Below are 27,900 nucleotides of genomic sequence, written 5' to 3' on the forward strand. Positions count from 1 at the left end.
TCAGGATGTACTAATTAGTACATTTTCAATCTCTTGTGAATAATGGAAATTTAAAAAATCATTCCAGAAATGGCAATAAAGATGAAATGGCAGCTTTCCTAATGTGCTGCAGGGTTTGATGGAGACTCAATTTAAAAGAAAGGTAAGTTGAATAGCACTAATTGGAGGACTTGTGGCATTGTTTCATGAGGAGAGCTCTTGCCTCATGTCAACCACGAGCTACACTAGTGAATCTGTGGCATCGCCAGTGACCCCATTTGGCTTCTATTTCTTGGCAGTAAAACCAACAGTTCTTAGCTGATAAAGTACTAGGGAAAAATTCTTAATATGTACCGAGCGCTTGTATGATGTGTTATATAGATATAATAGCCCTTGAGTTTCCAGGGGTCAGTGGAAAAGGGAATGTGACTTTGAATTTTCCCTCCATCCATAGCCACCTCCTGTGAGCAGCATCCATGTTCTGGCAGGAATAGTCCCCTTTCCTGCTTATTCTACTCTTTTCCAGTTGTCAGCAGGAAGGCGGGCAAAGCTGCTTTGGGCTTTAATTGCTCATGTGTTGAGCTTGTAGCTCATTGCCTGCTTGTGATGTGGGCTCTGGAAACATCTCCTGGATATCTCATCAGTGTTTTCAAGAGCTAAAGAGAGTGTTAGACCAATCCATGTTTCAAATTATAGCATTTGCTAAATGAACTATGCATGAAGTCCATGCTCTCAATGCTAGAAAAATGTCAGCCTTTCACAGTTTTAAGTCTGTAGATAATCAAGTGTTGAGGGACCAGCTGAGGCTCAAGTCTTTGTATATGTTTGAGGTGACCTTTGGCTATACAAGAACCTAAGGTTTTCTTCCGGCCTGGAGTACTGGAATGCTCTGGTAGATTCACCAAATCATAGTCTGAAAGGACTTTAACTTAGGAAGGGAAGTCTCATGTATTGCTGCTGGTAATATAGCGTGGTGCAGCTGCTTTGGAAAGTAGTCTGGCAGTTTCTCAAAAGGCTAAACACTGGGTTACCATATTATATAGCAATTCCATTCCTGGGTGTCTACCCAAGAGAATTGAAAACATATATCCACTCAAAAATTGGTACATGAATGTTTAGAGCAGAATTATTGATAACAGCCAAGAAGTGGAAACAAGATAAATGTCTATGAGCTTTTTGATCTATCTATACAAATATTATTTGGCCATAAAAAAGGATGAAGTGCTGATACATACTCCAATGTGGATGGACCTTGAAACATTATACTTGGTGAAATAAGCCAGTCACAAAGGACCACAGATTGTATGATTCCATTTGTGTGGAAAGTCCGCCCCCCCCCCCAAAAAAAAAACAACTCCATAGAGACAGAAAGTAGGTCAATGGTTGCGAGGGGTTGGGGGAGGTGGAGATGAGGGAAGTGATTGCTGATGGGCAAGGGGTTTCTTTTTGGGATACTGAAAATGTTATAAAGTTGATTGTGATGATAGATGTACAACTCTGAAATCTACTGAAAACCACTGAATTATATATTTGAAAGGGGTATATGTGAGTGATAAATCATTAAAGCTGGACAATACTCTGTGCTTCTTGAAGACATAGATAGTCTCCACTTTGTAAATATTGGGTTGGCCAAAAAGTTCGTTTTGTCTTTTTTGTGACGTATGGGAAAACCAGAACAAAGTTTATGGCCAACCCAATAATACTATGTCCTAATGTATGGGTGCAAAACCTCAGGTAGTCTTTTTTTTAATGTACTTTTTTATTTTTCTTTTTTTATGTACTTCTTCAAGTACATAATTCTTTATTTACCCTAAGTAAAAGGAGTCTGCTTCCATGATGAATGCAAACAAAGTAAAGCCCATTTTGGTCTACACTTGATAAGATAATTGCATCACTTTTATGAAATCTAAACAGAGTTACAGTTTAGGACCCAAATTACCTGTCTGGCTGTCAACTCTGATTATCTGAGGTAGTTTTAAGAAAGGTTGAGGAGTGTGGCAGTGATATTTCTTAACAGCTGAGAACTTGGAAGGAAAAAAATGGCTTAATCCTCACAAACATGGTGATCCAACTGATTTTTGAAATCTTTCTCAGCTTGTGGCTCTTCTCACTCAACAGTTTGTATGGATGGTATTTTGCCTTTGAATGAAGGTAGAATGAGTTGTCCTTTTACTTCTAACTTGGGGGTCAGTCTTTCCCTGTCTGCTGTCTGCACTGCAGTCGCCAAGCCCTGGAAGCAGTAGTATTTCTCCTGAGAGCATTAGGACTCTCAGAGAATGATGCAAGGACTCTAATTTTCTACTGAGTATAAATTTTTAGAAGTTAGGAAAAGTCATTTCCCTGAAGGTACCTCGGGCATGGTGATGAGCCCAGAAGGGAAGCCTTGGATGGACGGTGTGGAGGCGGGCTCATTCAGCATGCTCTTCTCTGTTAAGAGCCTCATCAATCCATCCGGAAGAATGGTAATGTGCTCACTGGGACAGATTTTCCGGGACACTGATAGCTCCAGGTGGCAGGCCCATGTCAGCCAACACATGTTAGGTCCAAAGTGTTCCAGCCGCCTCCTTGATGTGCTGGCATTGGCCAGGCTTTAGTAAACTGCCTTGCTTCTCCAGGTCTTCGGACTTTGAGGAGATACCAGTTCAGTCACGAAGCATGACTGATATCAGACCATCCTGCCTCGTTGGTGTGTTGTAGTGTGCTTACTCAATCAGGCAGAGCCTGAGCTGCGGCAAGCGCAGACTAGCCGCCTCATGTTCTGACTTCCTGCCTTTGTTCTGAAAACCAGATGCAGCTGGAGATGAGAAAAATTCAGGTCTATGCCAAATTCAGGGCACATTCAGTTGATGAGAAAGAGGGGGAAGCATTTAATGTGTTGAGGTGCATTTTACAGACTTCTTTCCTAAGAAAGTATATTCTTTGCATATGGTTAGAGAATACATTTGCTATTTTTTTTAAAGATTTTTTTTTCTGATGTGGACCATTTTTAAAGTCTTTATTGAATTTGTTACAATATTGCTTCTGTTTTTATGTTTTGGTTTTTTGACCACGAGGCATGTGGGATGTTAGCTCCTCGACCAGGGACTGAACCTGTACCCCATGTATGGGAAAGTGAATTCATAACCACTGGACCAGCAGTGGTCCATGCTATTTTAAATAGCAGTGACTGTGGGGTATAATCAATACCCTCTAATTAGTGTTAGGGTGGGATAATAATAGTAGCTAATAGAAGTTGAGCCATAGGTAAGTATATTGCTGTCCTGACTTTACAGAGAAGAGAACTGAAGCTAGGTTCTGCTCCAGAGACCCACAGCTCAGAAGAAGTCAAGTGGGTCTGAATTCACAGATTTCTCTTAATCACAATGGCACACTGCCTTTGTGGGTAAATCACATCCCTCTTGCAAGGTCAGAGTGAAGTCTGATTTGTGCTTGATATTGGGACAGGAGGTAATCTCTAAATAGATAGGATTTTGTTTAGATTTGATTCCAAGCCTAATGGCGTCTGTAATGACATGATTACTACTATTAGTATATGACACTGTTTGCTGAGGTGCCAGAGTTTGTATTTCATGCAGGAAACTAGGCTGGCAAACACAGTTTAATGCACTAATGCTGCTAATTAGTGAAGCTCTCATTTAACTAAATGGATCATTTGCCTTTGAAACCAGTGTGTAAATCGAAGTACAGTAATCTGTCATCCCAGTCCACCTCTTTGTCTTCAGTTTGAAAGCAGACTCTAGTTATTGCTTTAGCTAGCTAGACATTTCAAATAAGCTGTATTCAAGAAACATCCATAGAGGGGAGAAATGCTAAAGGCCTGATGAAGGGAGTTGGTTGCTTGACTCCAATGTTTCCCTCCAGTAAGACCAGTTAGGCTCTTATTGACGGGCAAGGATAAGCCTCTGGCTCTAAAGCACAATAGTGGGACGTAACCAACCTCTTCCTCCCTTTCCATACAGATATTGTATCTGATTGGTCTCCTGTGCATGAAGCAGCCATTCATGGACGTCTGCTTTCTTTGAGGAGCCTCATCAACCAGGTAGGTAACTTTTGGGGGAAAAAAATGATGACTATTAGGCAAGTTCTTCTGCTTACCACACTGACGAAAAGAAGTCATAGTCTGATCTTAGGATGTAAATTTCCTGTTTAGCAGAATGAGATGAATCCTGTCTTCCTTTATTTGGAGGCTGGCATAATACTAGAGTTTAGTACAATTTTATGCACAAAGTAGATTCTGTAGTATCTATTGAATGAATAGTGAGCAAATTAGTGCATTCAAGTTGCTCTCACTTTATTCCATAGACTGTATCCTGGAAAATTATCATCTAAAGCAGTGGTTTTCAATTGGGGCAGTTTTGCCCCAAATGGGGACATTTGACATTGGCTGAAGACATTTTTGGTTGTCATAACTGGGAGCAGGAGTGGGAATGGGGTTGGGGTGATGTTGGCATCTAGTAGCTGGAGACCAAGAAAGTTATTAAACATCTGACAGTGCACACGATGACTCTCCCCATTAAACAGTTATCCAGCCCCCAGTATCAGTAGTGCTGAGGTTGAAGATCCTTCACATAAAATAAATGCTTGAAAATGTCTTTTAAAATATGTCATCTTAAAATATCAAAGAAAATTTCAGTTCTATTGAATCTCCAGTGAAAATGGCTCTGCCAGTTTGATATTAGTTTCTCTGCTCCTTCGATGTGATACTTTCAAGTACACATTAATTGGAATTTTGGTGGTTTGAAATTATTTGAAACTTAAGCAAAGGTGCTTTTAAGAAAGTAGTTTCAATCACCATTCAAAATTCCAATAAAATTTTTGTTCATAGTGTTTGTCCTCTGAAGAGACAATATAGACCTTGTAAGTTAGGAGCTCTTGGCCCTTTCATGGACCCCTTTGATAGTCTGGCAAAATCTAAGGACCTCTTCTCAGACTAATGTCTTAAATGCATAAAACACATTATAGAGGAACCCTACTAAACAAATGTGTAACATAGTACTATATGAACTTCTTTATTAACACATTCAGTAAGAAGATTTAGTGGCAATTCTAATTATTACCATACTTTCTAAGTAGGATGAATGTATATTTTGAGCTACTTTATTGATTATCTGCAATAATCAGTGCAATTAAAAATATCTGTGATTCCTCTCAGTGATGTCCTATTACTACTGTGGTTTATGGTCTAGATTCACAATTGAAGGACATGATAAATTTCAGGTGTTAATTCTGGAAATATTAATAAATGTGCTTTGAAAAATTCCAATTTCACAGAACTATCTAGACTAAGAAATCCTCCTATAAGAAGACAATTTTTAAAGATAAATTTCAGACTACTCTGAGTCACTATCTTAAGCTGTTTATGGTAGCAGCAGCCTCTTATAAATAGAAATATAGATAGTAGCACATAACTCTAGCTAAATGAAGGTGTGTGTGTGTGTGTGTGTGTGTGTGTGCTGAGTTGTCAGTCATGTCCAACTCTTTGTGACCCCATGGACTGTAGCCTGCCAGGCTCCTCTGTCTATGGAATTTTCCAGGCAAGAATACTGGAGTGCATTGCCATTTCCTTCTCCAGGGGATCTTCCTGACCCAGGGATCAAACCCATGTCTCTTGCATCTCCTGCATTGGCAGGTGGATTCTTTACTACTATACCACCTGAGAAGCTCCTGAGCATTCCAATACCTACCTCCAGACTAATACCTCCAGTATTAGTCAGGTCTTGCTGTGTAAGAAAAAAGCCCAAACTCAGTAGCAAAATACAATAAACATTTATTTCTTGCCGGTAAGACTTTGGATCAGCTGATCTGCCCTGATCTTGGCTTCAAGCTGCGGGTTGGGTACAGCTCTCCTGCACTCATTTCCCATCCTTGTTTAACCAGTGACTACCTGAGGAATTTTCGCCCTGTGGCAGAAGGTGGTAGCATAGCAGGGCAAGCCCAACCACGAGAGAAAACTTCCAATCTGCTTATGTTACATCTGCTAACATCCCATTAGTCAGAGCAAGTCAGATGGCCAAGTCCAAAGTCAAGGATAAGGAAGTACATTTTGTCAACTATGAGGTCATGACAAGGGTGTGACTATATTACACTGTTAGGGGAGAGTGAAGAATTGAGACCCCAAATTCAGTCTTTTACGTTACCTTATATATGAGTTTGAGAGAATTAACTGAGGTAACATTATGTACCTGCTCTAGTTACTCTTCACAAATGAAGAGTACCTATTTTGTTATTACAATCTACATAGCACTTCAGATAATCAAAAACTACTGGAAAATACTGCTGCTAAACTAAACAAACAAACTTTAGTAAGGGATATAAGACCAAACATTCAAATGTCTATAACAAAAAGAAAAGAAAATTATAAAAAATAATTCTCACTTGGTCCAAGAAGGGAGAAACTGAATCTGTAACTAATTATTCTTTACCATGACTTCACATTAAAATAATGTGAGATTTAAAAAGAACACGACAACTGGCTTTCACTCTAGATATTCTGATTTAGCCTAGGCCAGGCTTCATGCATTGGTATTTTTTAAGCTCCTGTAGAATCACTATGTTGAGGAATTTTTTTAAAAAGGCCATTTTGCCAGTAGAGAAAGAGGGAAGAAGGCATTTGACATGAAAGAGAAATAGTATGTGGAAAGGAACAAAAACATTGATAGGTTGGATTTCATTAAAGTTAAGGACTTGTTCATCAAAGGCAGCATTGTAAAAGCAATAAGGCAAGACATACATGACAAAATATTTGAGATATCTATCTCTCTATCTATGACTAAGAACTCTTATTCCTAGCCTAAAATCAATACATAAAAGACTGACAACAGAAAAATGAGCAAGAAACTCGGACTGGCAATTTATAGAAAGATATCCAAGTGTTCAATAAATATATCAAATTGTGCTTATTAGTAAAATTAGTAAATGTGTAATTCAAATTACAAATAAATTATGTTACTCACTCCTCCCACTAGAAGGGTTAAATTTGGAAAGACAGATAATACCAAGTGTCAGCAAGAATGTGGAGCAACTGGAACTCTCATACATTGCTGGTGGGAATGTAAATTTGTGCAAACCAATTTGGGAACTATTAAGGAATATCTACTAAAGCTACAAATATCTATACCCTACAACCAAACACTTTCATTTCTATGTTTATATGCAACAGATATGTATACATGAGTTCATCAAAAAACATGTATAGGTATATTCATAGAAGCCTTATTCCTAACAGCAAAAAAAAAAAAAAAAAAAAAAAAAAAAATACCCTTGAAAAAAACCTAAGTGAAAATGAAAGTGTTAGTTGCTCAGTTGTGTCTGACTCTTTGCGACCCCATGGACTGTAGCCTGCCAGGCTCCTCTGTCCATGGAATTTTCCAGGCAAGAATGCTGGAGTGGGTTGCCATTCCCTTCTCCAAGGGATCTTCCTGACCCAGGAATTGAACCAGGTCTCCTGCACTGCAGGCAAATTCTTTACTGTCTGAGCCACTAAAGAAACAGCCTTATTCATAACAGAAAAAAAAAACCTTGAAAACAACCTAAGTGTCCATCAAAAGTAAGTGGATAAATATATTTTGGTATATTACTCTACTATACAACGCTATGCACCAATGAAAATGCATGAATGAATGAGTTTGAAAAACAGATGTTAAACAAAGTAGCTGAGCACACATACAAAAATACTATACTTCATGCTTCAATTAATAAAGCATTCAAAACCAAGGAAAACTATGATGCTAGAAGCCATTATTCTGAATGCCTTTGTGGATGTAATTTGGGTAGGATGTATGTGGGTTTCTGGTAATTTTTTTTTCCTTTACCTGTATAGTGGTTATATAGTTAGATTGTCTTTGTGATAATTCACTGAGGTTTACACTAAGGATTTATGAACCTTTCTTTGTATCTGTTACACTTCAATAGTAATTTATTTTTTAAAAAGCAATTTGTTAGGCCAGCATAAAGCAATTAAGGCAACCTTGGACACTCTGTGACCTTAATTTAATGGTTCATATTAGCATCCCTTTGGGCTGGGGTTGCATGGGAAATCTTAAAAATACCAGTGCCTGGATTCAGCTACCTTTGGTTATATTGCAGTTTCTGTGGGATGCAGCTTGGGTATCAGGACTTTTTTTTAAAGCTCCCCTGAAGATTAAATGCACAGCCCTATAAACCTTCCCAGTAAAGTTCCACTGCATGCACTGGATGAGGACTGACTTTTTTGTTTCTTTTTGTTTGTTTGTTTGTTTTTGTTTTGTATTTTATTTTATTTTTTTATTTTTATTTTTTTCATTTATGTTTATTAGTTGGAGGCTAATTACTTTACAATAGCACATGGGTCTTGTCATACATTGACATGAATCAGCCATGGATTTACATGTATTCCCCATCCCGATCCTCCCTCCCACCTCCCTCTCTACCCAATCCCTCTGGGTCTTCCCAGTGCACCAGGCCCGAGCACTTGTCTCATGCATCCAACCTGGGCTGGTGATCTGTTTCACTATAGATAATATACATGTTTCGATGCTGTTCTCTTGAAACATCCCACCCTCGCCTTCTCCCACAGAGTCCAAAAGTCTGTTCTGTACATCTGTGTCTCTTTTTCTGTTTTGCATATAGGGTTATCGTTACCATCTTTCTAAATTCCATATATATGCGTTAGTATACTGTAATGGTCTTTATCTTTCTGGCTTACTTCACTCTGTATAATGGGCTCCAGTTTCATCCATCTCATTAGAACTGATTCAAATGAATTCTTTTTAATGGCTGAGTAATATTCCATGGTGTATATGTACCACAGCTTCCTCATCCATTCGTCTGCTGATGGGCATCTAGGTTGCTTCCATGTCCTGGCTATTATAAGCAGTGCTGCAATGAACATTGGGGTGCACGTGTCTCTTTCAGATCTTGTTTCCTTGGTGTGTATGCCCAGAAGTGGGATTGATGGGTCATATGGCAGCTCTATTTTTGTTTCTTGAATGAAAACTCTTTATGCTGCTCCATGCAGTCTTTAAAGGATTAAGTCACTATCAGGGTGGATACTAGGAAAGATCCTGGGCATTCTGAAATATCAGACCTATAGGATGTAGCAGGCTTTCCTGATAGCTCATTTGGTAAAGAATCTGCCTGCAATGCAGGAGACCCCGATTCAATTCCTGGGTCGGGAAGATCTGCTGGAGAAGGGATAGGCTACCCACTCCAGTATTCTTGGGCTTCCCTGTGGCTCAGCTGGTAAAGGTGTAGCAGCTGATTCAAGGCTCAGTGATAAAGAATTAAAAGAAATCTCATCTATTAACTGCCTGGAAATTACTGAGTGCTAAACACTTTGCATACATCATTTTTTAAGTCTTCATAACCAACCTGGTAGGGTAGGTGAAATTGTCCCCATTTTACAGATGGAAATTGAGGCTTTGAGAGAAAAGTAGCTGGCCCAAGGTCACACTACTAATTAGGTGATGGTGCCAGCATTTGAACTTGGGAATCATTCTGCTATCCTCTGTCTGAGATTTCAGTCCTAGGTTTGAAATGAAGATAGTGGCACCATTCAGAGAATCAGGTCTGGCAGAAAAGGAGCTCTTTTCAGGAGAGTTTGGTTGGCAAAGGCTAAATTTGTGTCATGAGCTGGGTCTCTGGGTGATTATGTCTTAGCAGGGAATTAGGAATGTGTACTGGGGCTGGAGATTTAGATTTGAAAGCAATATGTAATATATAGAGGGTATTGAGAGAAAAGAAAAGGATTTGGGGGCAAATCCTTGAGGAAATACCTACATTAGGAGATGTAAGGAGGAGAAGAACGGAGTTAGTGAAAGAGACAGAAAAAATGGCAATCAGAGACTGGAGATAATTTCAGGTAGAAGTCTGTTTTAGAAGCCAGGGCACAGGTTCCATGAGGTCAGGATGAATATGTTGCAAATTCAGAGGTGGAAGGAGGTGGGGAACAGAGCAAGGCATACTGGATTCTGAAAGTCACTGGTGGTCTTTAAAAGCCAGATCAGCAGGATTCTGTTGGTAGAAAATGAGAGAAGGTATAAAAGTAGAGGTAATGGGGGTAGACTATTTTTGGAAAAAAAGGGGGGGCCAGTGAAGGGATGAAGAGCATTGAATGGATGCTTCTCAGAGGCTCAGGACTGAGGGCTGGGAGCTTTGAAAGCAAAAAGAAAGTGTACCTTAAGAGGAGAGAGCAGGGGAACGCATGTGAGAAGGTAGATGAGAGAAAGTCATGGGGGTGGTGGGAGGACCAGGTGAGGTCATGGGCTATTGGACTGAGCTCATATATTTCTCCCACAGAGAAAGGAGCAATGGGAGAAAAGAAGACTGGAGAAATATTAAGAGATGTTAGGGGTGGAGAGGAGGGTAATGTAGGAAGCTCTCACATCAAATGGTTTTGACCTCCTTGGTGAAGTAGGGAGGAAGTGATGTGTTTGGATGAACATGAGATGGAGGTCTGTGATCTTCCTTTCTGCTGAGTGTAGAGAAGGAAGCGATAACTGTGGACAGGATAAACGATAAAGTCTAACCTTCTTGTGGTCGATTGGTTCAGTCTGGGTAGGCGTATGATTTGGAGCTGGGACAGAAAGTTGCCAGGCACTAAGCACTATGTCACCCGTAGCTTCCCTGATATTGCACAGTCCCATGGAATCATCAGAGCTTCTGACTATATGCTGAGATTAGGGGACAGACAGTTGATGATAGAAAAATTAGATGTCAGCTCTTCAATCCATTTTTTTCTAACTAAGAACCCTCTGTAGACTGGATCCTCTCTGAAGTAATGGGTTAAAAATTACCTTAAATAGTATATGATTCAGACTTGACAGTATTTCAGACAAACTGCCACAGTTCATTTAAAGTCAAAATTGCATATCTGTGATGAATTGTAAATACAGTCCTCAGTTTGCACGGGGAAGCTTAATTTAAAGGAACTTCTTTGTAATGTGAATATGTAATGAGTGGTGAACATTTTTGGAGTGTAAATAATTGGTTTTTTGTTTTTTCATTTACCTGGATTTATGTATAAGCACCTAAATGATTTTGAAATGGCAGTAGTGGCTATACGAGTACATTTGTAATAGAAGAACTCTTAATAAAGAATTCCTTTAAAGAATAGTCTTCTTTCATCTCATGATCTGTAGCACAGGGAAAAATGCAGTTAACATTTTGCTGTGAATTTCCTGTGTATTCTACCAGTGTGTGGGGAAGAGCCTGGACGAACATAGAGCACTGAGAGTGGGGAAAATGGCTTTGAGAACAGATCTTTGAGAGGAATGCCTGTAATAAAATAATAATGGCAGTAATAAGACAAAAGACGCTACACCATGAAGTCCATGGGCAGTGCTTGTGAAGGGAATAAATGCTACAATCCAAATTTTTCTCAAGTCAGGGTGTCAGTGAGCATTTGTTGAATACAGATGGGATTTGAGGTTGTGAAAGAAGGGAAGAAACAGCCCTGTCCCTCCCTGCAAACAGCAGAGCTGGTATGGCAAAGTGCTGAAATGGATTTTCAAATTTCTCATTTACAAGCAGATTATTTTGAGTCTCCTAGAATGCCTTCCTAGACCCACCTTAAAAAAAAAATCTCTGGGTTTGAGATCCTGTGAACTCAAGCGTATATCCAGAGTGATGGGATATATCAACCAGTCAGAGGATAACAGCCCAAAGGACAGCATGACTAGGGGCTGACAAAAATGCCCACGAAAGTAGAAGAGTGTGTGTTAGGGATGATGGTGAGTGAGATAATTTAATGGAATGATTTTAGGCAAATTTATTCCAAAAAAATTTATTTATTCTGAGCTTCCCTAGTGGCTCAGATGGTAAAGAATCTGCCTGCAGTGCAGGGGACCTGGCTTCGATCCCTGGGTTGGGAAGATTCCCTTGGAGAAGAGCATGGCAGTCTACTCCAGTATTCTTGCCTGGAGAATCCCATGGACAGAGGAGCCTGGTAGACTACAGTCCATAGGGTCACACAGAGTCAGACTTGACTGCAGCAACTTAGCCTGCATGCATTCTGGGAAGAAAAGGTGTAATATATTGAGTTGACCAAAAAGTTCATTTGGGTTTTTCTGTAACATCTTATGGAAAAACCCAAATGAACTTTTTAATCTAACCCAGTATTACCAAGATGTTGATTAAACTGTCCATGCTGTTAATTGACATATGCTAAGGAAAAGAACTTTTATTGTACCTGATTTCTTCCTGTTAGGAATAGATTATATATTCCAAGATCAGGGGGTCTGTGAAGGCTCTCCTTGAGTTCTTTTGATGTTCTGCTTGGATTAGGTTCAGGATCCATATCCTGGAGAGCACACTTTGCAAGAGGTTGAAGAACCCCACAACCTTTCTAGACGCTTCCTTGCTTCTTTAGCTCTAGGCTACTAGAGTGAGAATGTAATTGTCCCTTTGCCTCTCTGTCGATAGAGGTTCACCTAATGCTTTGGACTGTCTTAGTCATGTTTTGCTGTGTAACATATTATCCTCCAAATTAGTGGCTTAATGTAACAGACATGTATTCACAGTGTCTATGGGGCAGGAATCTAGACACAATTTACCTGGGTCAGGGACTCTTTTATGAATCTGCAGTCATAAGAATATATATCGGCTTCCCTGGTGGCTCAGTGGTAAAGAACCCTCCTGTCAATGCAGGAGATGCAGGTTTGATCCCTGGGTCAGGAAGATCCTCTGGAGAAGGAAATGGCAACCCACTCCAGTATTCTTGCCTGGGAGAATTCCGTGGACAGAGGAGCCTGGTGGGCTACAGTCCACAGGGTCACAAAGAGTCAGACACAACTGAGTGGCTGAACACATAGGTGAGCCAGGTTAACTTTTAAAAGAATCGTGGATTCATGGCTGAGCCCTACAGAACTGTTACACTGCACTCCTTACTCTGCCCATTTCCCCTCCTCCAGGGGTGGCCGGTGAACGTCATCACGGCAGATCGTGTGTCTCCACTCCATGAAGCCTGTCTTGGAGGTCATCCTTCCTGTGCAAACATGTTATTGAGGCACGGAGCTCAGGTGAGCACAGCTCAAAACATGTCTTAGACACCACTACTGAAAAATGACTGTTTCTATCCCTTCTAAATACTTTCCAGCATTTTTGATTAGCCTGTTTTGAAATATGAAGAGGGTTTTTTCCCCCAAAAGTATTGTGTCCATCAAGCTTATTTACTTTAGCGGTAGATGAAATACTGCATTTTTAGCTAGAAAGTCATGGTCTGAGCCTATATCATTTTCTTTAGCTGTCACTACTAATAAATAGCTGTTACATTTCTGCCTTCACTCCTATGGCTGGAAGGTAGTGACATATTCTAAAAAATATACAACATTTGGCTCCGTAAGACCTGAATAATGGTCCCAGACCATCGCTACCATTTACTAACATTGGAAATTTGGACAAGCTACTTAGCCTGTGAGTTTTAGAGTATATATATGAAAAATAATGGGGAAAATAGCAAAAAAGTTATGTAGCATATTTTGTGGAACTGGGAGGATTGAGAGGGGTAAGGCATGTGGTTATTTGGAGAATGGGAATCAGGGTGACATAATGAGATTACAGAGAAGGAAGTTACAAAATCATTGAATTTGAAAGTAGGGACCAGTATTTCTTCCATTAACTAAGTCCCCTCTTGCTCAAAAGTGATGGGAAAATGTGATCAGAAGATTCTATATAGATTGCTCATCTTTTCTCAACCAGTCTGTACTGAACATTTATTATGTGCCTAACTCTAAATAAAGATTTTCAGGAACTTCTAAACTAAGTGAGGAGGTAACCAGATAAACAGGTAAATGGCTGAATGTAACACTAAATGCTTCAGTAGATAAACTCTGAAATCTCAGTAACCTCATAGAATAAAAGTTTATTTCTTGTTCAACTTAGACTCCTATGTGGGTATTGCCGGTTGGGTGGCTGTTTTCCAAGGGTCATTCAAGGACACAGGCTCCTTTCATCCTGTTGCTCCTCTGCCTTCAACAAGTGGCTCCCATGTGTGCTCTGTTCCAGATGGCTGGAAGAGGAAAAGACATGAAGGATTGTGAATGGAGACTTTTCAAAGGCCAGTCTTGGCAGTGACATATGTCACTTTTGCTCACATCCCATTGGCCAGAGTTCAGGCCATGTCTAACTGCCAGGAAGGTGGGAAAGTGTATGGCTGTGTGCCCGGGAGAGAGGGAGTGTTTGGTGAATGCGTAATATCTCAGCCACAGCAGGCAATTACAATACACTGTTTTTATCCATCAGTTTCTGCTGTGTAACAAACCACCTGACTTAATGACTTTAGACAGTAGCCATTTCTTTATCTCACAGTTCCTTGTGTTGTGTGGACAGCTCTTCTGGTCTGGCCTGCTTTGGCTAGCCTCAGCTGGGCTTACAGAGGCATTTGGGGTTAGCCGAGAGGTGGGCTGTAACAGACTGCTTCATGGTGACTGTGGCTGGGGCCGCTGGGAGGTCTGGGGAGAAAGAAAATCTCCCTGTGGTCTCTCATCCTTTAGCAGGCAGCCTGGGCCTGTTCACATTGTAGCAGGGATTCCGAGAGCAGCAAAAAGGGGGAGCTCTTTGCTTGCATCACGCTTGTTAACTGTCCCATTGACCAAAAAGTGATTCATGTGGACAAGCCCAGATTCCAGGATTGAAAAAATAGTCTCTGTCTTGTGATGGGAGGAGTCGCAGAGCCACATTACAAAGGAATGTGCATCCTGGGCCCAGAGTCTGTGGCCATTTTTTGCTACCGCATGCTACCAAAATATAATAAGTATTAATAGTAAGAGAATTGTTGGCAACATGTAAAAATGTTCCTAACCTGTTTATTTCTGATGGAGAGAGGGAGTGAAAAGATGCTTCCTGCAGGAAGTGACATCACAGTTGAAATCTACAGGACCTGTTGGAGTACTCAGCTCATTGGTGGGTTGGGGAAAATGATGAGCTTCCTACCCACTGGGAACGAGAAACGCAAAAGCCTTGAAGTGAAAGTGGGGGCATTTTGTGTGATTTCAAATCATTCCTTATAGCAGCAGGGTAGAGCAGGGGACAGGGGTCAGAGCAAAGCAAGCTTGCTGTCCATGCCAAGAAAATGGACTTTGTCCTGAGGGCAGCCGAGAGCCATGATAAGTATATCCACAGGTTTATAAGTATATCCTCAGGCTAAGAAAACTTACCCTGAACTTGGAAACAGGGCCAGGACTAAGCAGAGGCAAAAGAGGAGCCTGAGGGTGCAAACGTGAGGGAGCTGCCCCTCTCAGGTTGTGCTGCACTTTTGTGATCCTGGGAGTGAGTGTCTCCTTCAGGTTTGCACCTGGGGCATCTTAAAGTTAAATATATATATATATATTCACAATTTTAAGAGGTTACTCTAACTGCTGTGCGGAAATTGGATTGGTGTGGGATGGGTCTAGTATAGAGTGTTTAAAATAAGGTGAGTAGTTTGTGACCTCTTCAGTTTATCCTAACTAGTGTCCAAGTTCATGTTCCTGGGGGAGGGCATGGAGGAGACAAAATATTCAGAAACATTCTTGGGGCCCGACAGCCCATACCTCATTCAGTTTTTCACAACAGCTTTTTGGCATTTGTTCTTTTCTGTCTCCATCTTGTAGCTGTGGAATTTAAGGCTCTGATAAGCGAGAAAACAGCTTGAAAATGGTGGCGCTTACCATAGAATCCAGGGTACTTCACTGCCTGCCTTCATCTCGGAGTTTTTCCTTACAGGTGAATGGTGTCACTGTGGACTGGCACACTCCCTTGTTTAATGCTTGTGTCAGCGGCAGCCATGAGTGTGTGAATTTGCTTCTGCAATATGGAGCCAGTCCCCACCCTGCGAGTGACCTGGCATCCCCCATCCACGAAGCTGCTAAGAGAGGTAAATCTATTGAGAATTGAAGTTTTCCACCCACTCCTTCAAGGGACATCTTACGATTGAAGAGGGAAAAGGAGGTATACAAAGCACTCGTTCTCCATGTGGGATCCTGGGATCCACACAGAACTAAAATGGTATAACAAGATAAATGCAAAGGAGCAGTGTTTCAGTATGACATTCTAGACCAAGGAAGAATGATTCTGCTTTCACCAAACCTAGTTGGCCACACAGGGCCCCACTCATGTTGGATTTGGCACCGTCTCTTAAGCCTCTCCAGTGCCCACCGTGGGCTGTTTCTCCCAGGGCCTGCTTTTGGTGAGGTTGTAAGTTTCCTTCCCTGTTCCATGGCCCACTGTCTGTGCTGTCTTCTTAAGGCCCACCTTGTCCCTCTTCCACACCTCTTCCCAACTCTCACTTCGATTTCTGAGCTCAGATTACAAAGCCACAAACAACTAAAAAAGGTGGATGGTTGCTTGTTGCCTACCGTGGCTAATAAACTCAAGTGGAGTTCCACCCAGAGCTCCAGATGGTGTCTTATGGAACACCCCGTTAACTAGTGATGGTGTTGAAGATCATTTGCTATTCTAAGTAAAGAACATAGCTTTTGGTCCCTAGTTAAGTCATTGGAAATTTTCAACGCACAGAATATGGGCAAGGTGGTGTTTCCCTAGCTGTGAGAATTAGTGCTGTAACTGTCTTCTTCCACTTTGGACTTCAGGCCACGTGGAGTGCATTGAGTCTCTTGTGGCTCACGGGGGCGACATTGACCAAAACATCTGCCACCTGGGCACACCATTATATTTGGCTTGTGAAAACCTGCAGGTGGCCTGCGTCAGGAAACTTCTGGAGTCAGGTAAAACCAAAAGCACAACAGAACAAGGAGAGTAAATGAAAAGTACATTCAAGGTATTTGAAAGCTCTTGCTGTTGTAGCAGAGGAAAAAGTGTGGGCAGTGGGGTTGGACAAGATCAGAGTTCATCGTGACTGTGTTCCCCTGGGGAATTATTTGATACTGTTTCAATTTGAGTTCTCTTACTTGTAATAAGAATCATGATGACGATGATGTCCCTGCTCCCAGGATGGTCCTCAGTGATTATTAGTTTCTCCTCCCTTTCCTCTGCCTCCCTCCCTCTGGCCATTGATATCACTAGTTTCAGCATAACTCCCACAGCTGCTGGGTTAGGACTGGGCCTTTGAATTTTAGGCCACGTTCAGCAGTTCTCTTTGATTTGGAAATATACTGGCCTCAGTTTTAGTCCATTGTAGATGTTGTATTTTTGAAAAGGCCCATGTCCCACCATTCTTTTTCATTTCCTGCTATTGTCCAACCCCTTCAACACTTGGAATACCCCCTTTAAACGTTTTAAGTTATTTGAGTCTTGGTTATCTTTAAAAATCAGGCAATCTTTCCCTCTGCTGAAGGTTTATTGTTCTCATTGCCTTCTACTCAATTGGCAGCCATTACCACGAACCAGGAGAAGGTTGGTTTTCTCTCGCCTTCTCTCTCTCTCTTCTCTTGTTTTAGATGGCTTTTAAGCTCCTAGTCAGGAAAGGGTCAGATCTGGCATCCCTCAAAAAGCTAAGAACAATACAAGAACAATTCAGTTAACATTTGTTGACTGGACATAGGTTCCCATTTTTCTAGAGAGACAGCAGCTCAGACAAAGCTGTATGTCCCCACACATCCCAGTGGGAGCCAGTGTCTAGTGTAGGGATAGAATTGGGTGGGGATGGTCCTAGGAATCCACCTGATCCCCAAAGAGGATGACTTTGCCACCTGCCCTGTGATCTTAGGATTGGCCACCCCAGTCTAGGCAATGTCGTCATAATGGATTGCTCTTCACAGACCAGTTCACATGGTCTCAAGTCTCCAGTTTAAACTTCATCACAGTTTCTGGGCGTGTGAGTGTGGCAAATTGCCATCGGTGAGATTTTGCCATCTAGCCTCACTTCCGGTCTGTGCCGGCTAATATTTGGGCTCCAGTAATAATGAATGTGCAGCTTTCACACTGCCAGTGTTTTTCCTTAATCCATCACAGCTATGTATGATGCTCAAAGGTGAGGTTTTTCAACCTCATCTGCCATATGGCTCATGTCATACCTTTACTCATGTTGTCAAGTGGCCTTTTCCCCATATTATTAAATGGAATCAAGTCATCTCCTGATGACTTGGAGAACTGCCATGCCCACTGTGGAGGCACAGCACTTTTAGAAGGGGGTGCTTGCGCTCTGCGGCTTGACTGACTCTGTTGTTCTCCTGACTGTTTAGGAGTGAATGTGAACCAGGGCCGGGGGCTGGACTCCCCTCTTCATGCAGTGGCCAGGGCATCCAGTGGGGAGCTGGTCAGCCTGCTCCTGGACTTTGGAGCAGACACCCAGGCCAGGAATGCTGAAGGCAAACGACCCTTGGAACTGGTGCCTCCAGAGAGCCCCCTGAGGCAGCTCTTGCAGAGAGAAGGTGCTTCTCCTTTGCCTGAATCTAAGCCCTAATCTGTATAGACTCTCATGGGCTCTAGCAGGAGGCAGGTACTTAACCAAGTTCTGACTTTGCATTCTATTAAACAGATCACGCTCTCCCTTCCCCAAATGTGGGGAGCTGAGATAATTTAGTATTAAAGGTACAGTATTGGCTGCATAATAAACAACCATCCTGCTGTTTGGCATGTTGGAGAGAGGCTGGTTTGGATGATCTAATATTCATGGGTATGCCAGCTCTCAAAGAATTAAGATATTGTTTTAAATTGTCAAAAATTAAGACATGCTTAATTTTTTAAAATTTAATTTATTGAAATATATTTGGTTTACAGTGTTGTTTATTTCTGCTGTATAGCAAAGTGACTCAGTTATACATATATATTTGTTCCTTTTCTTTTTTTTTTTTCCATTTATTTTTATTAGTTGGAGGCTAATTACTTTACATCATTACAGTAGTTTTTGTCATATATTGAAATGAATTAGCCATGGATTTACATGTATTCCCCATCCCGGTCCCCCCTCCCACCTCCCTCTCCACCCGATCCCTCTGGGTCTTCCCAGTGCACCAGGCCCGAGCACTTGTCTCATGCACCAAACCTGGGCTGGTGATCTGTTTCACCCTAGATAATATACATGTTTCAATGCTGTTCTCTTGAAACATACCACCCTCGCCTTCTCCCAGAGTCCGCAAGTCTGTTCTATACATCTGAGTCTCTTTTTCTGTTTTGCATATAGAGTTATCGTTACCATCTTTCTAAATTCCATATATATGTGTTAGTATACTGTAATGGTCTTTATCTTTCTGGCTTACTTCGCTCTGTATAATGGGCTCCAGCAACCTAGATGCCCATCAGCAGACGAATGGATGAGGAAGCTGTGGTACATATACACCATGGAATATTACTCAGCTATTTGTTGCTTTTCATATTCTTTTCCATTGTGATTTATCACAGGATACTGAATATAGTTCCCTGTGCTCTACACTAGGACCTTGTTGTTTGTCCATCCTATATATAACAGTTAGCGTCTGCTAACCCTAAACTCCCAGTCTAGCCTTCTCCCAAGCTCCTTCCCCTTGAAAACACAAGTCTGTTCTCTATGTCTGTGAGTCTGTTTCTGTTTTGTAGATAAGTTCATTTGTGTCATATTTTAGATTCCACGTATAAGTGATATCATATGATATTTGTAAGCCATGCTTTAGAGTGATGTGGCAGAAGCCTCTTTGAGGTTATACAAGCCCCAGTATGTCCTAATGTGAACTACTGGGCATTAGGCTTCTGAGATAGGGGGTAAGAATGCAACTCATTGAGCATTACACAGTATTGCTTTCATGATCCATGGCAATCTGAAGACATTTACTGTTATAACTAAATCAACACTGAGCCCATATACCTTCATAAATAAAAACTGACACTTCTGACCCAAACAACTAAACACTGGGGTTGAGCAGTGTGCAAGGAGGTGGAGGCACTTCCCTGTGTTGGGGGTGGGCTGGGAGTAAGGAGCAGAGACCCTTCAGATTGCATTCTTTTTTTGTGTGTGGATACAAATTCTATTTTTTAGTTTTTACTTTATTTTTAAAATTAATTTTTACTGGGGTATCGTTGCTAAAAATGTTGTGTTAGAGTCTTAATTGTCTTGGGAGGTGGAGAGCAGCCAGCTGAGGACCTATTTATTTGACCAGAGTATGGACTTCATTGAGTCTTAGAGGTTGTGGAAGTTTGAAGCAGGCTTCCCAACCAGGAGGATTCTGATATCATGTCATGTGGTTATTTTCTCCCCATATGCTGAGAATTAGGGTTCTGGGCAGAATTGTAAAGTGGCCCCTGAATCCTTCTTCCTCCTACACCCATCACCCCAGGGTACTTGGGGGTCATAGCCTGCCTTGGGCCCCCCCGCAAACAAGGAACAAAACAATGGAAAACCCTTATGTGAAGCAGTGGGGTAACCCCCGGGCAGTTGTGCCCACGTTTTGACAATTTCTTGGTTTTAAAAAATTACATCTAGACAGGGCAGATTTCTCCAGCAGGCACAGATGGCACAATACGTGGGGCCTACTGTCTTTTTAGGGGTCCACAGAAATGTTTTAATTTCTTTTAAAATCAAAAGGAAAAAAATGAATATAACTCAACCTGGATTATTTTCATCCTTATATGGACACAGTTGTAAAATTACCAGCTGTAAAATATCTTTTTTTTCAATTGAGAAAGAGATCCACAAAGGCATAAGTGCCTCAGGCCCCCCTAAAGTCATTAAATCATATATGTAGACACACACACATTTGAAAGATGTTCGAGAATATGACCACCCCCTCCCTCGCCAAAGCATCTAAAGCAGTGTTTTTTCCTGACATTAGCTGACACAACGACAACTAATAGGGACTCTCTCACCCCAGCACCACAGGAGCCACCTTGAATGCACTTTGGTCTTAAAGCATCATGAGTGTTGGTGCAGGAAAAAAAAGAACTGGAACCCCAAAGTAATATGCCCATCAGTAAATATAGATTTAGTCGATTCCATTATGGAGTAAAGTAACGCCCCATGAATATTTGCAGGTGCCAACAAGTGGCTACAAAGCACTAGTGAGTTTTCAGCTCTATTTATATGGAATGAAGGCTCTAGTTATACAGCATCCCACTTGTAAATAGCAGATGTTCCGTTTCCATTGGTAGTTATGCTGAGTTTCCTCCAATGGCCTGCTTTGCCTAAGTCTCTATCAGGCTTACTCTGATGTCTTGTTCTCTGTACTCATTTATCAGTATCTCCTGCACTTGTCCCTGACATTGTATCTAGCACATGTGATTAGTCATGTCCTTCAACATGCTTTAGTGAGATGAGGTTCAGTTCAGTTCCCCCACACTATGCTTTTTGCTGTTTGTTAATAAGTGCTTTAAGTACACTGGGAAATCCTTCATTAATAATATGCCTTAAGTACACTTAACATAATCTGGAAGGTGCCCTAAATTCCAACAGTGACCTTATGAATGTGTGGTGAGGGCCTCATTGAAAATATTTTCTTTCTTTCTTTCCTTGTATATGTGTCTAGTTCCATCTCTCCCTGTTTTCCATCACCTGAGAAGTATGCAACCCAGTTTATCCTGTAGCTTGCAGTGATGCTCTAGGAAATTGAAGTCTAATCCAGCCTTTGTACCCTGCCCAACACACTGAATTGAATCTTGGAGACAGAGTTTTGGGTGAAGAAGAAAAGAATAGTTTTATTGCTTTGCCAGGCAAAGAGGGACACAGTGGCCTACTACCTTCAAAACTGTGTTCCCACCTAGAGGGGGTAGTGAGGAGTTTTATAGTAATGGTTCAAAGAGGGCGTGATCAGCTTGTGGACATTCTTCTGATTGGTTGGTGGTGAGGTAAGTGGGAGTCAGCATCATCAACCTTCTGGTTCCAACTGGTCTGGGGTCTGTGCTTGTGGGCAGCATGCAGTTAACTTCTCCCACCTGGTGGGGGTTTCAGTATCTGCAAAACAGCTCAAAGATATTGTGTGTATCCCTTGATGGGGGACCAGGACCCTGCCCAAGGCTGCACTATTGTTCCTCCCTTGTCTCAGGATCCCCTCCTTCCCTAACTAGCATCTGTTTGAACCTGCTCCTTGAACTCAGGGAAGGTCTGGAAGCTGAATGAAGCCTATTTCCTGTAATCAAGAAATGGGGACACAGAAAGGCTTTTGTGCCCAGGAGCCCCACAGGGTCCTGCTTGGTATCAAAATCACAGGCCACTGTACCCTTTGAATTACATTCTCAATCCTGGCCACACAATACAATGACCTGGGGTGCATGCCTGTATGCATGCATACAGATGCTTAGCCCACCTGATGATGGCCGTTGAAGCAACATCTCAGGGTGGGCCCAACATCCCCCCAGCTCCGCAGAGTCTGGCGTGAGGGCTACTGCTTTATGGGATTCCTGAAGGTGTGCATACATGCTTAGTGGCGAAGTCGTGTCCAACTCTTTGCGACCCCATGGACTGTAGCCTGCCAGGCTCCTCTGTCCATGGGATTCTCCAGGCAAGAATACTGGAGTGGGTTGCCATTTCCTTCTCCAGGGGATCTTCCCAACCCAGGGATTGAACCCAGGTCTCCTGCACTGCAGGCAGATTCTTTACCATCTGAGCCACCAGGAAAGCCCTGAAAGTGAAAGTGTTAGTCGCTTAGTCATGTCCAACTCTTTGCGACCCCATAGACTAGCCCGCCTAGGCTTTTCTGTCCATGGGATTCTCCAGGCAAGAATACTGGAGTGGGTTGCCATCCCCTTCTCCAGGGGATCTTCCCAACCCAGGGATCGAACCCAGGTCTCCTGCATTGCAGACAGATTCTTTACCACTGAGCCACCAGGGAAGCCCCTCTTTAGGGTATACAGCTTTGCTTTTTAAAATGTTCTTAATAATCAAAAGAGAACTCCTGTTACAATTTAGTGCAGGAGTTGGGGCTGGGAAACAATTTCCCACCCTTTTACCCTATGATAGGGTTTCCCAAGCTCAGCACTATTTACATTTTGGGCCAGTTGGGGGCAGTCCTGTTCTGCACATTGGACATGTTTAGCAGCATCCCTGTTGTCCACCCTCTAGATGCTAATAGCCCACCCCCCAAGTTGTGACAAACAAAAGTGTCTCCAGACAGTACCAAGGGTCCCTAGGGAGCAAAATACACTCCTCCCACCCCCTGCCCCATTGAGAATTGCTATCTTAGGATGTAAACTCTTGGCTGGATCTGTGCAAGGTTTGTGCTAGTTCATTTTCCACTATGAGCTGAAGCACTGGGGTGGTTCTAAATGCAGAATATAAAAACAAACATGACTTCAGATCACACTTAGGTTTCACAGATAGCTCCTTATATTTGAATGTCTTAAAGTTGCTAAATTATAAAATTAGAGTATTTGCATCCAGAAATATAGACTTATATTTTTTACTGTGAAGACAAGAAAACCATTAAACATGGGTTTTCTTGTCATTGCTGGGGATTTCATAGCTTTGTAATTTCAAAATTAGCTTCCATAAGCCTCCATTGGTGAGACCGAGCTTTACATTTCTTTGTTTTAAATCAAAACCTAACAGCCTGATTTCAGTTAGATACCAGAAAAGAGAGACCATGGCCTTAAAATATCTCTTATTAAACCCAGAACATGGTCTTAAGCAGTACCATATTATTTCTTGATAATAGTGTTAAATCTTTTATGCTTTCAACGAAGGAAAGGAAAAGTCTTGGATCAATGAAACCCATGTGTGACTTGTCTTATCATCTTTCTCCAGGGCCCTCTTCTTTGATGCAGTTATGCCGCCTTAGAATTCGGAAGTGCTTTGGGATCCAGCAGCATCATAAGATCACTGGACTCAGCCTCCCTGAGGAGCTGAAACGGTTTCTCCTCCACATTTAAATGTGTCAAGGGAATGGAGCCACAGACAACAGACAAACGTTATCGAGTGTTGAGACCACTGGGATTTTTAAGTAAAGTCAGGTTTATAGAGTTCAGCTAAATTTTTTTTTTCAGTGGGATTTTTATTTGTAACTCTTTGTACTAGGTTCTTTTGTGCTGTTGGTTGGAGGGTATGAAAAATCTTCTCCCCTGCCTGGAAGAGGGTGGCTAAGATATCCATGGTATTGCATACCTTACCTTGCCAAGCACTGAGCTGAGAACACTTTATGCTTCGTCTAATTTAGTCCCCAGAGCAACCCCACCAGGTAGGCACTGTTCCTCCCCTCTTCCCTAGGTGACCCCCTAAGACTTGGGGAGGTCAATTTGTTTAGTTACCCACAGTGAGGCTAGGCAGCCAGATTCAAGCGTAGGTTTTCTGATGCTAACCTGGGGATTTGTGAGGGAGGCAGAATTTTCCAGTATCGCTATCCTGGCTCTGTCTCCACTTTGTGGGGAAAAAAGATTAAAGAAGTGTGACATTTCTGTGACTATGTCTGACTTTATTTACTTTTTTTTTTTTTAAACCTTCCTTGTTCTTATTATAAGACCACTACTGCCTTAGTGGGCAGTTCTTTTTCTCAACCAAAATGTTCTATATATATCAGGTATATTCTAGAACTGTGCTGTTCATTGCAGTGGCTACTAGCCCACTGGTTCTCAACCAGGGGTGATTTTGCCCCTTAGAGAGGGTATTTGGCAAAATTCAGGGGGTGGGTACTCCTAGCCAGTGACTAGAGGCCAGGACTGTTGCTAAACATTGTACAGTGTACAACACAGTCTCCACAGCAAAGAATGATCAAGCCCCAAATGTCAATAGTCCCAAGGCTGAGAAACCCTACACTCACCATATGTGACTTTTGAAAAATGTAAATTAGTTAAAATTAAATACAGTTAAAAATCCAGTTCATCAGCATCATTAGCCTCATTTTAGATGTTTAATAACCTCAAGTGGCTAGTGACTACCGTATTGGACAGCACAAACATGTATAGATCATCACAGAAAGTTCTATTGCTCCGTTGTTGCAGAAATTCCTATTGGACAGCACTCTTCCGATGCTCGAGAAATGGATTTTAACTGCTTCTCAGTTTCTGATTTATATGAGACCTGTGATATAATTTAGCAATGATGGCTGTAGTTTGTCTTCTCTCCCAGACATGAATTTGGGGCTCCATTGGATCAAGAGAAAATAAGAAAATATTGTACCCACTTAAGGCAAATCCTTACCTGTAAGATGACATATGGCCTAGATGATCTCTAAAGATATTTCCTATGTAATCTTCTGTGATTCTAAACTCAATTTGGTATATGAAAAAACAAAACAACTCTAGACTGTTATTCTAAAATGTCCAACTAGTTACCCAGAAGATGGCGCTGCTGCCACATGATGATTTAAGCAAAAAGGTTACTGGTCATAAACTATCCATTGTAAGATCGTTTACAACATAGGCTCTGGAAATTTCCATGCAGGAGTGAAAACTTTGTAGTGATAAATTCCATATACACTCCGTTTTCTTCTTCTCTTCCAATATGGTCAAAAATTCAAATATGACTTTACATTCCTTCCCTGCTCCCTTCCTTTTCTTTCCCTTTTTGGTCTGATCATGTTCACATTTTTAATTGCTCAGAATTTAGACAGAAAATGAGCACCAATACCGTATCACTTTCTAATTCATTTAACTTCATTAATTAATTTATTCAGGACATACTTAGTCAGTGCCAGGTGCCATTCTTGGCACCAGGGTAGCAACAGTGAAGGAAACGGGCAAAGACACAGACTTTCCAGACCTTGCACTCTAGTCGGGGGAATCATTTGCTAAAAAGTAAAGAGCCAAAGGCACTGGCCGATAGTTTTCTTTTTGAAAACACTAGTTTTTAAAAATATAGCCTGGTTTCTCATATAAAATGTATTGGACAGGCTCTCGCTTATGTTAATCTTCCCTCAGTCAAACCTGAGCTTAACCCAGTACTGTACAAAATTACTAGAACAGCATTTTTCTTCTCAGATCTTCCAGCCAGTTAACCAATCTGCAAATCCATATAGTAGATGGTCATCTCCAGAAAGGGGGAAAATACCACTGCTACCTCCCTCATTGCAATTTGGGAAAATTACAAATTACTTCACTTAGCAATGTTCAGAAAGAAGCTTCTATTTAAACAGGCAGTCTATTTTTATGAGCCTAGATGTGGTTATATTTATAAGTGACATATACCTTTGAAAGCTGTATCATCACGATCTGGCTGGCACAGCCTCATAAATTCCATCAAAGCTGGTTCGGTGACATTTACTAGAACCCCACCTTCCTGAATGAGGGATGTAAATTTTTAGCATCCTGATACCATCTTTTAAAAATGTTAATTACTTTGTTTTAAGAGTGAGGACTTCCCATTATTTCATGTAGCCCACTCTCATATTGTTGCTTTACTACATTCCCTTACTTTTATCCAGTAGTAACGCTGACCAGTTGGTACAGCACAGGTTGTGATGAAAGAAGTAAAGCAAGAAGAGGCCAGTGAAGGACGATTGCTTTCTTTCTGTGTGTATGTTGGGGCTGATTGACAGGGTTTGATACTCCTTGTTCCATTTTGGAGTGGTCAGTCATTCAGCAATCACTTCGGCTCCAAAACAAGGGACCAAGATGTGGTCTGCTGCCTGACCTGGGGCATGGGGATGGGCACTTACGATCTGATGAGCGCCCAGCTTTCGGGCTTGTGTAGATCAGCATCAAAATCAGCCAAACACCAGCTTGCGTTTTGACGGCTTGCTAGGGCTAGGCCCCACTCACCAGTGTTCTGTCTTACCTCCAACCTTCACAACTCTGTTATCCCCATTTTACAGATCGGGGTGCTGAGGGCATAAGGAATTTGCAGAACATCACAGTTAGCAGGCAAAACCAGAGTTTTATACAGAAGCCAGAGCTCCTTTTTCTTTAATTTTGACTATAAGGTATATGGGATCTTAATTCCCTGACCAGGGATCGAATCCACGCCCCCTGCATTGTCAGCATGAAGTCTTAACTGCTGGACTGCCAGAGAAGTCCAGTCAGAGCGCTTAATCATACTCTCTGCCTTCTGGGAAAGACTGAAGGCAGGAGGAGAAGGGGGCGACAGAGGAAGAGATGGTTGGATGGCATCACTGACTCAGTGGACATGAGTTTGAGCAAACTCCGGGAGATGGTGAAGGACAGAAAAGCCCGGCGTGCTGCGGTCCACAGGGTTGCAAACAGCCGGATACAACTGAGCAACAGCTGCCTTATGGGTCCTAAAACCCCCTTCTTAGTTTCCCAGCATGCCTTGCAAGTGGAGGTGGAGCCAAGTATGTAGGTACGTAGGTCAAAGGTCTTGGCGTAAGGTCGGGCAGCTGTTCGAGGTTTAGATGGAGCCTGAGAGAGATATCTCCAGGCCAGGGGAGCCAGCTCGGGAGGCCTGAAGCCTGCTGCCTCTTAAAGCAGGTGGGTCAGCCGCGCTCTGTCAGTGACACTGGTGAGTACAGAACCACGCTGTCCTGTGGGACCAAGCCCAGCGTGGCAAATGAAGGGTTTTTTTTGAACTGGAAGTATTTTGTAATGACTTTGTCAGTGATAGAGTCTTTATCTGTGCTGGGCAGGGTTGGGGGGAAGCTGTCTGGGCTTTGAATAAAAATCCTCCGGCCGCTCATTTGCAAGTTCTGTATGTTTGCTTCTTTCTGGCTCTATTAGGGTTATACTGCTGCAAGACAAATGATCACAAACAACTTAGTGTTAACCCAAGTTGGTGTGCGCAATACAGAGTGAGGCCAAAGAAACGGAAACGCCGGAGTTTGGGGCAGACGTCTATCACGAGGTCTTGCAAGGAGAGGTGTCTCAGGCCCTAAAAAGCCGAAGGGTTTTGGCAAAGCCCTTTGAAAAGCCAGGTGAGGCAGTGGGGTCGCAGGGTGTGTGATCAGCTTGTGCAGAGTTCTCTGGCTGGTGGTGAGGTATCAGGGTGGTGTCATGGGGATGAACTGTATCAGTCCTTAGGCTCCAGGGGGCCTGGGACTGTGTGCTCATGGTCACCAAGTAGTGGACATCTTCCATTTGGTAGACAGGGAGAAGTTTTTTTACATCTGCAACACAGCTCAGGGAATGATGCATCAAATACTATTATCTAGGTGCTTCAGAGAGGAGCTAAAGCAGAGGATATGGGGGAAGGCCTGTCCCAGGAAGGCCCCGTAGGGTCCT

General features: G+C 42.1%; 1 protein-coding gene across 4 annotated transcripts in view; it reads left to right on the forward strand.

The window, feature by feature from the left end:
- ASB9 (ankyrin repeat and SOCS box containing 9) overlaps positions 1-24,191 on the forward strand; it is a 28,685-nt gene extending 4,494 nt beyond the window's left edge. For 2 of the 4 annotated variants that reach the window (XM_020911506.2, XM_020911434.2), the window contains exons 3-8: positions 3,939-4,018; positions 12,867-12,974; positions 15,658-15,808; positions 16,524-16,658; positions 18,075-18,263; positions 23,540-24,191. In XM_020911506.2, the coding sequence (XP_020767165.2) occupies positions 3,939-4,018; positions 12,867-12,974; positions 15,658-15,808; positions 16,524-16,658; positions 18,075-18,263; positions 23,540-23,664 (788 nt within the window). In that variant the 3' untranslated portion in view covers positions 23,665-24,191. Of the gene's footprint in view, positions 1-3,938; positions 4,019-12,866; positions 12,975-15,657; positions 15,809-16,523; positions 16,659-18,074; positions 18,332-23,539 lie in introns of all 4 variants that reach the window. The other 2 variants (XM_020911581.2, XM_020911641.2) reach the window with 2 other exon arrangements.
- The last annotated feature ends 3,709 nt before the right edge of the window (positions 24,192-27,900 follow it).

The sequence above is a fragment of the Odocoileus virginianus genome, unplaced genomic scaffold (assembly GCF_023699985.2).
Source record: "Odocoileus virginianus isolate 20LAN1187 ecotype Illinois unplaced genomic scaffold, Ovbor_1.2 Unplaced_Scaffold_6, whole genome shotgun sequence".
Lineage (NCBI taxonomy): Eukaryota > Metazoa > Chordata > Mammalia > Artiodactyla > Cervidae > Odocoileus > Odocoileus virginianus.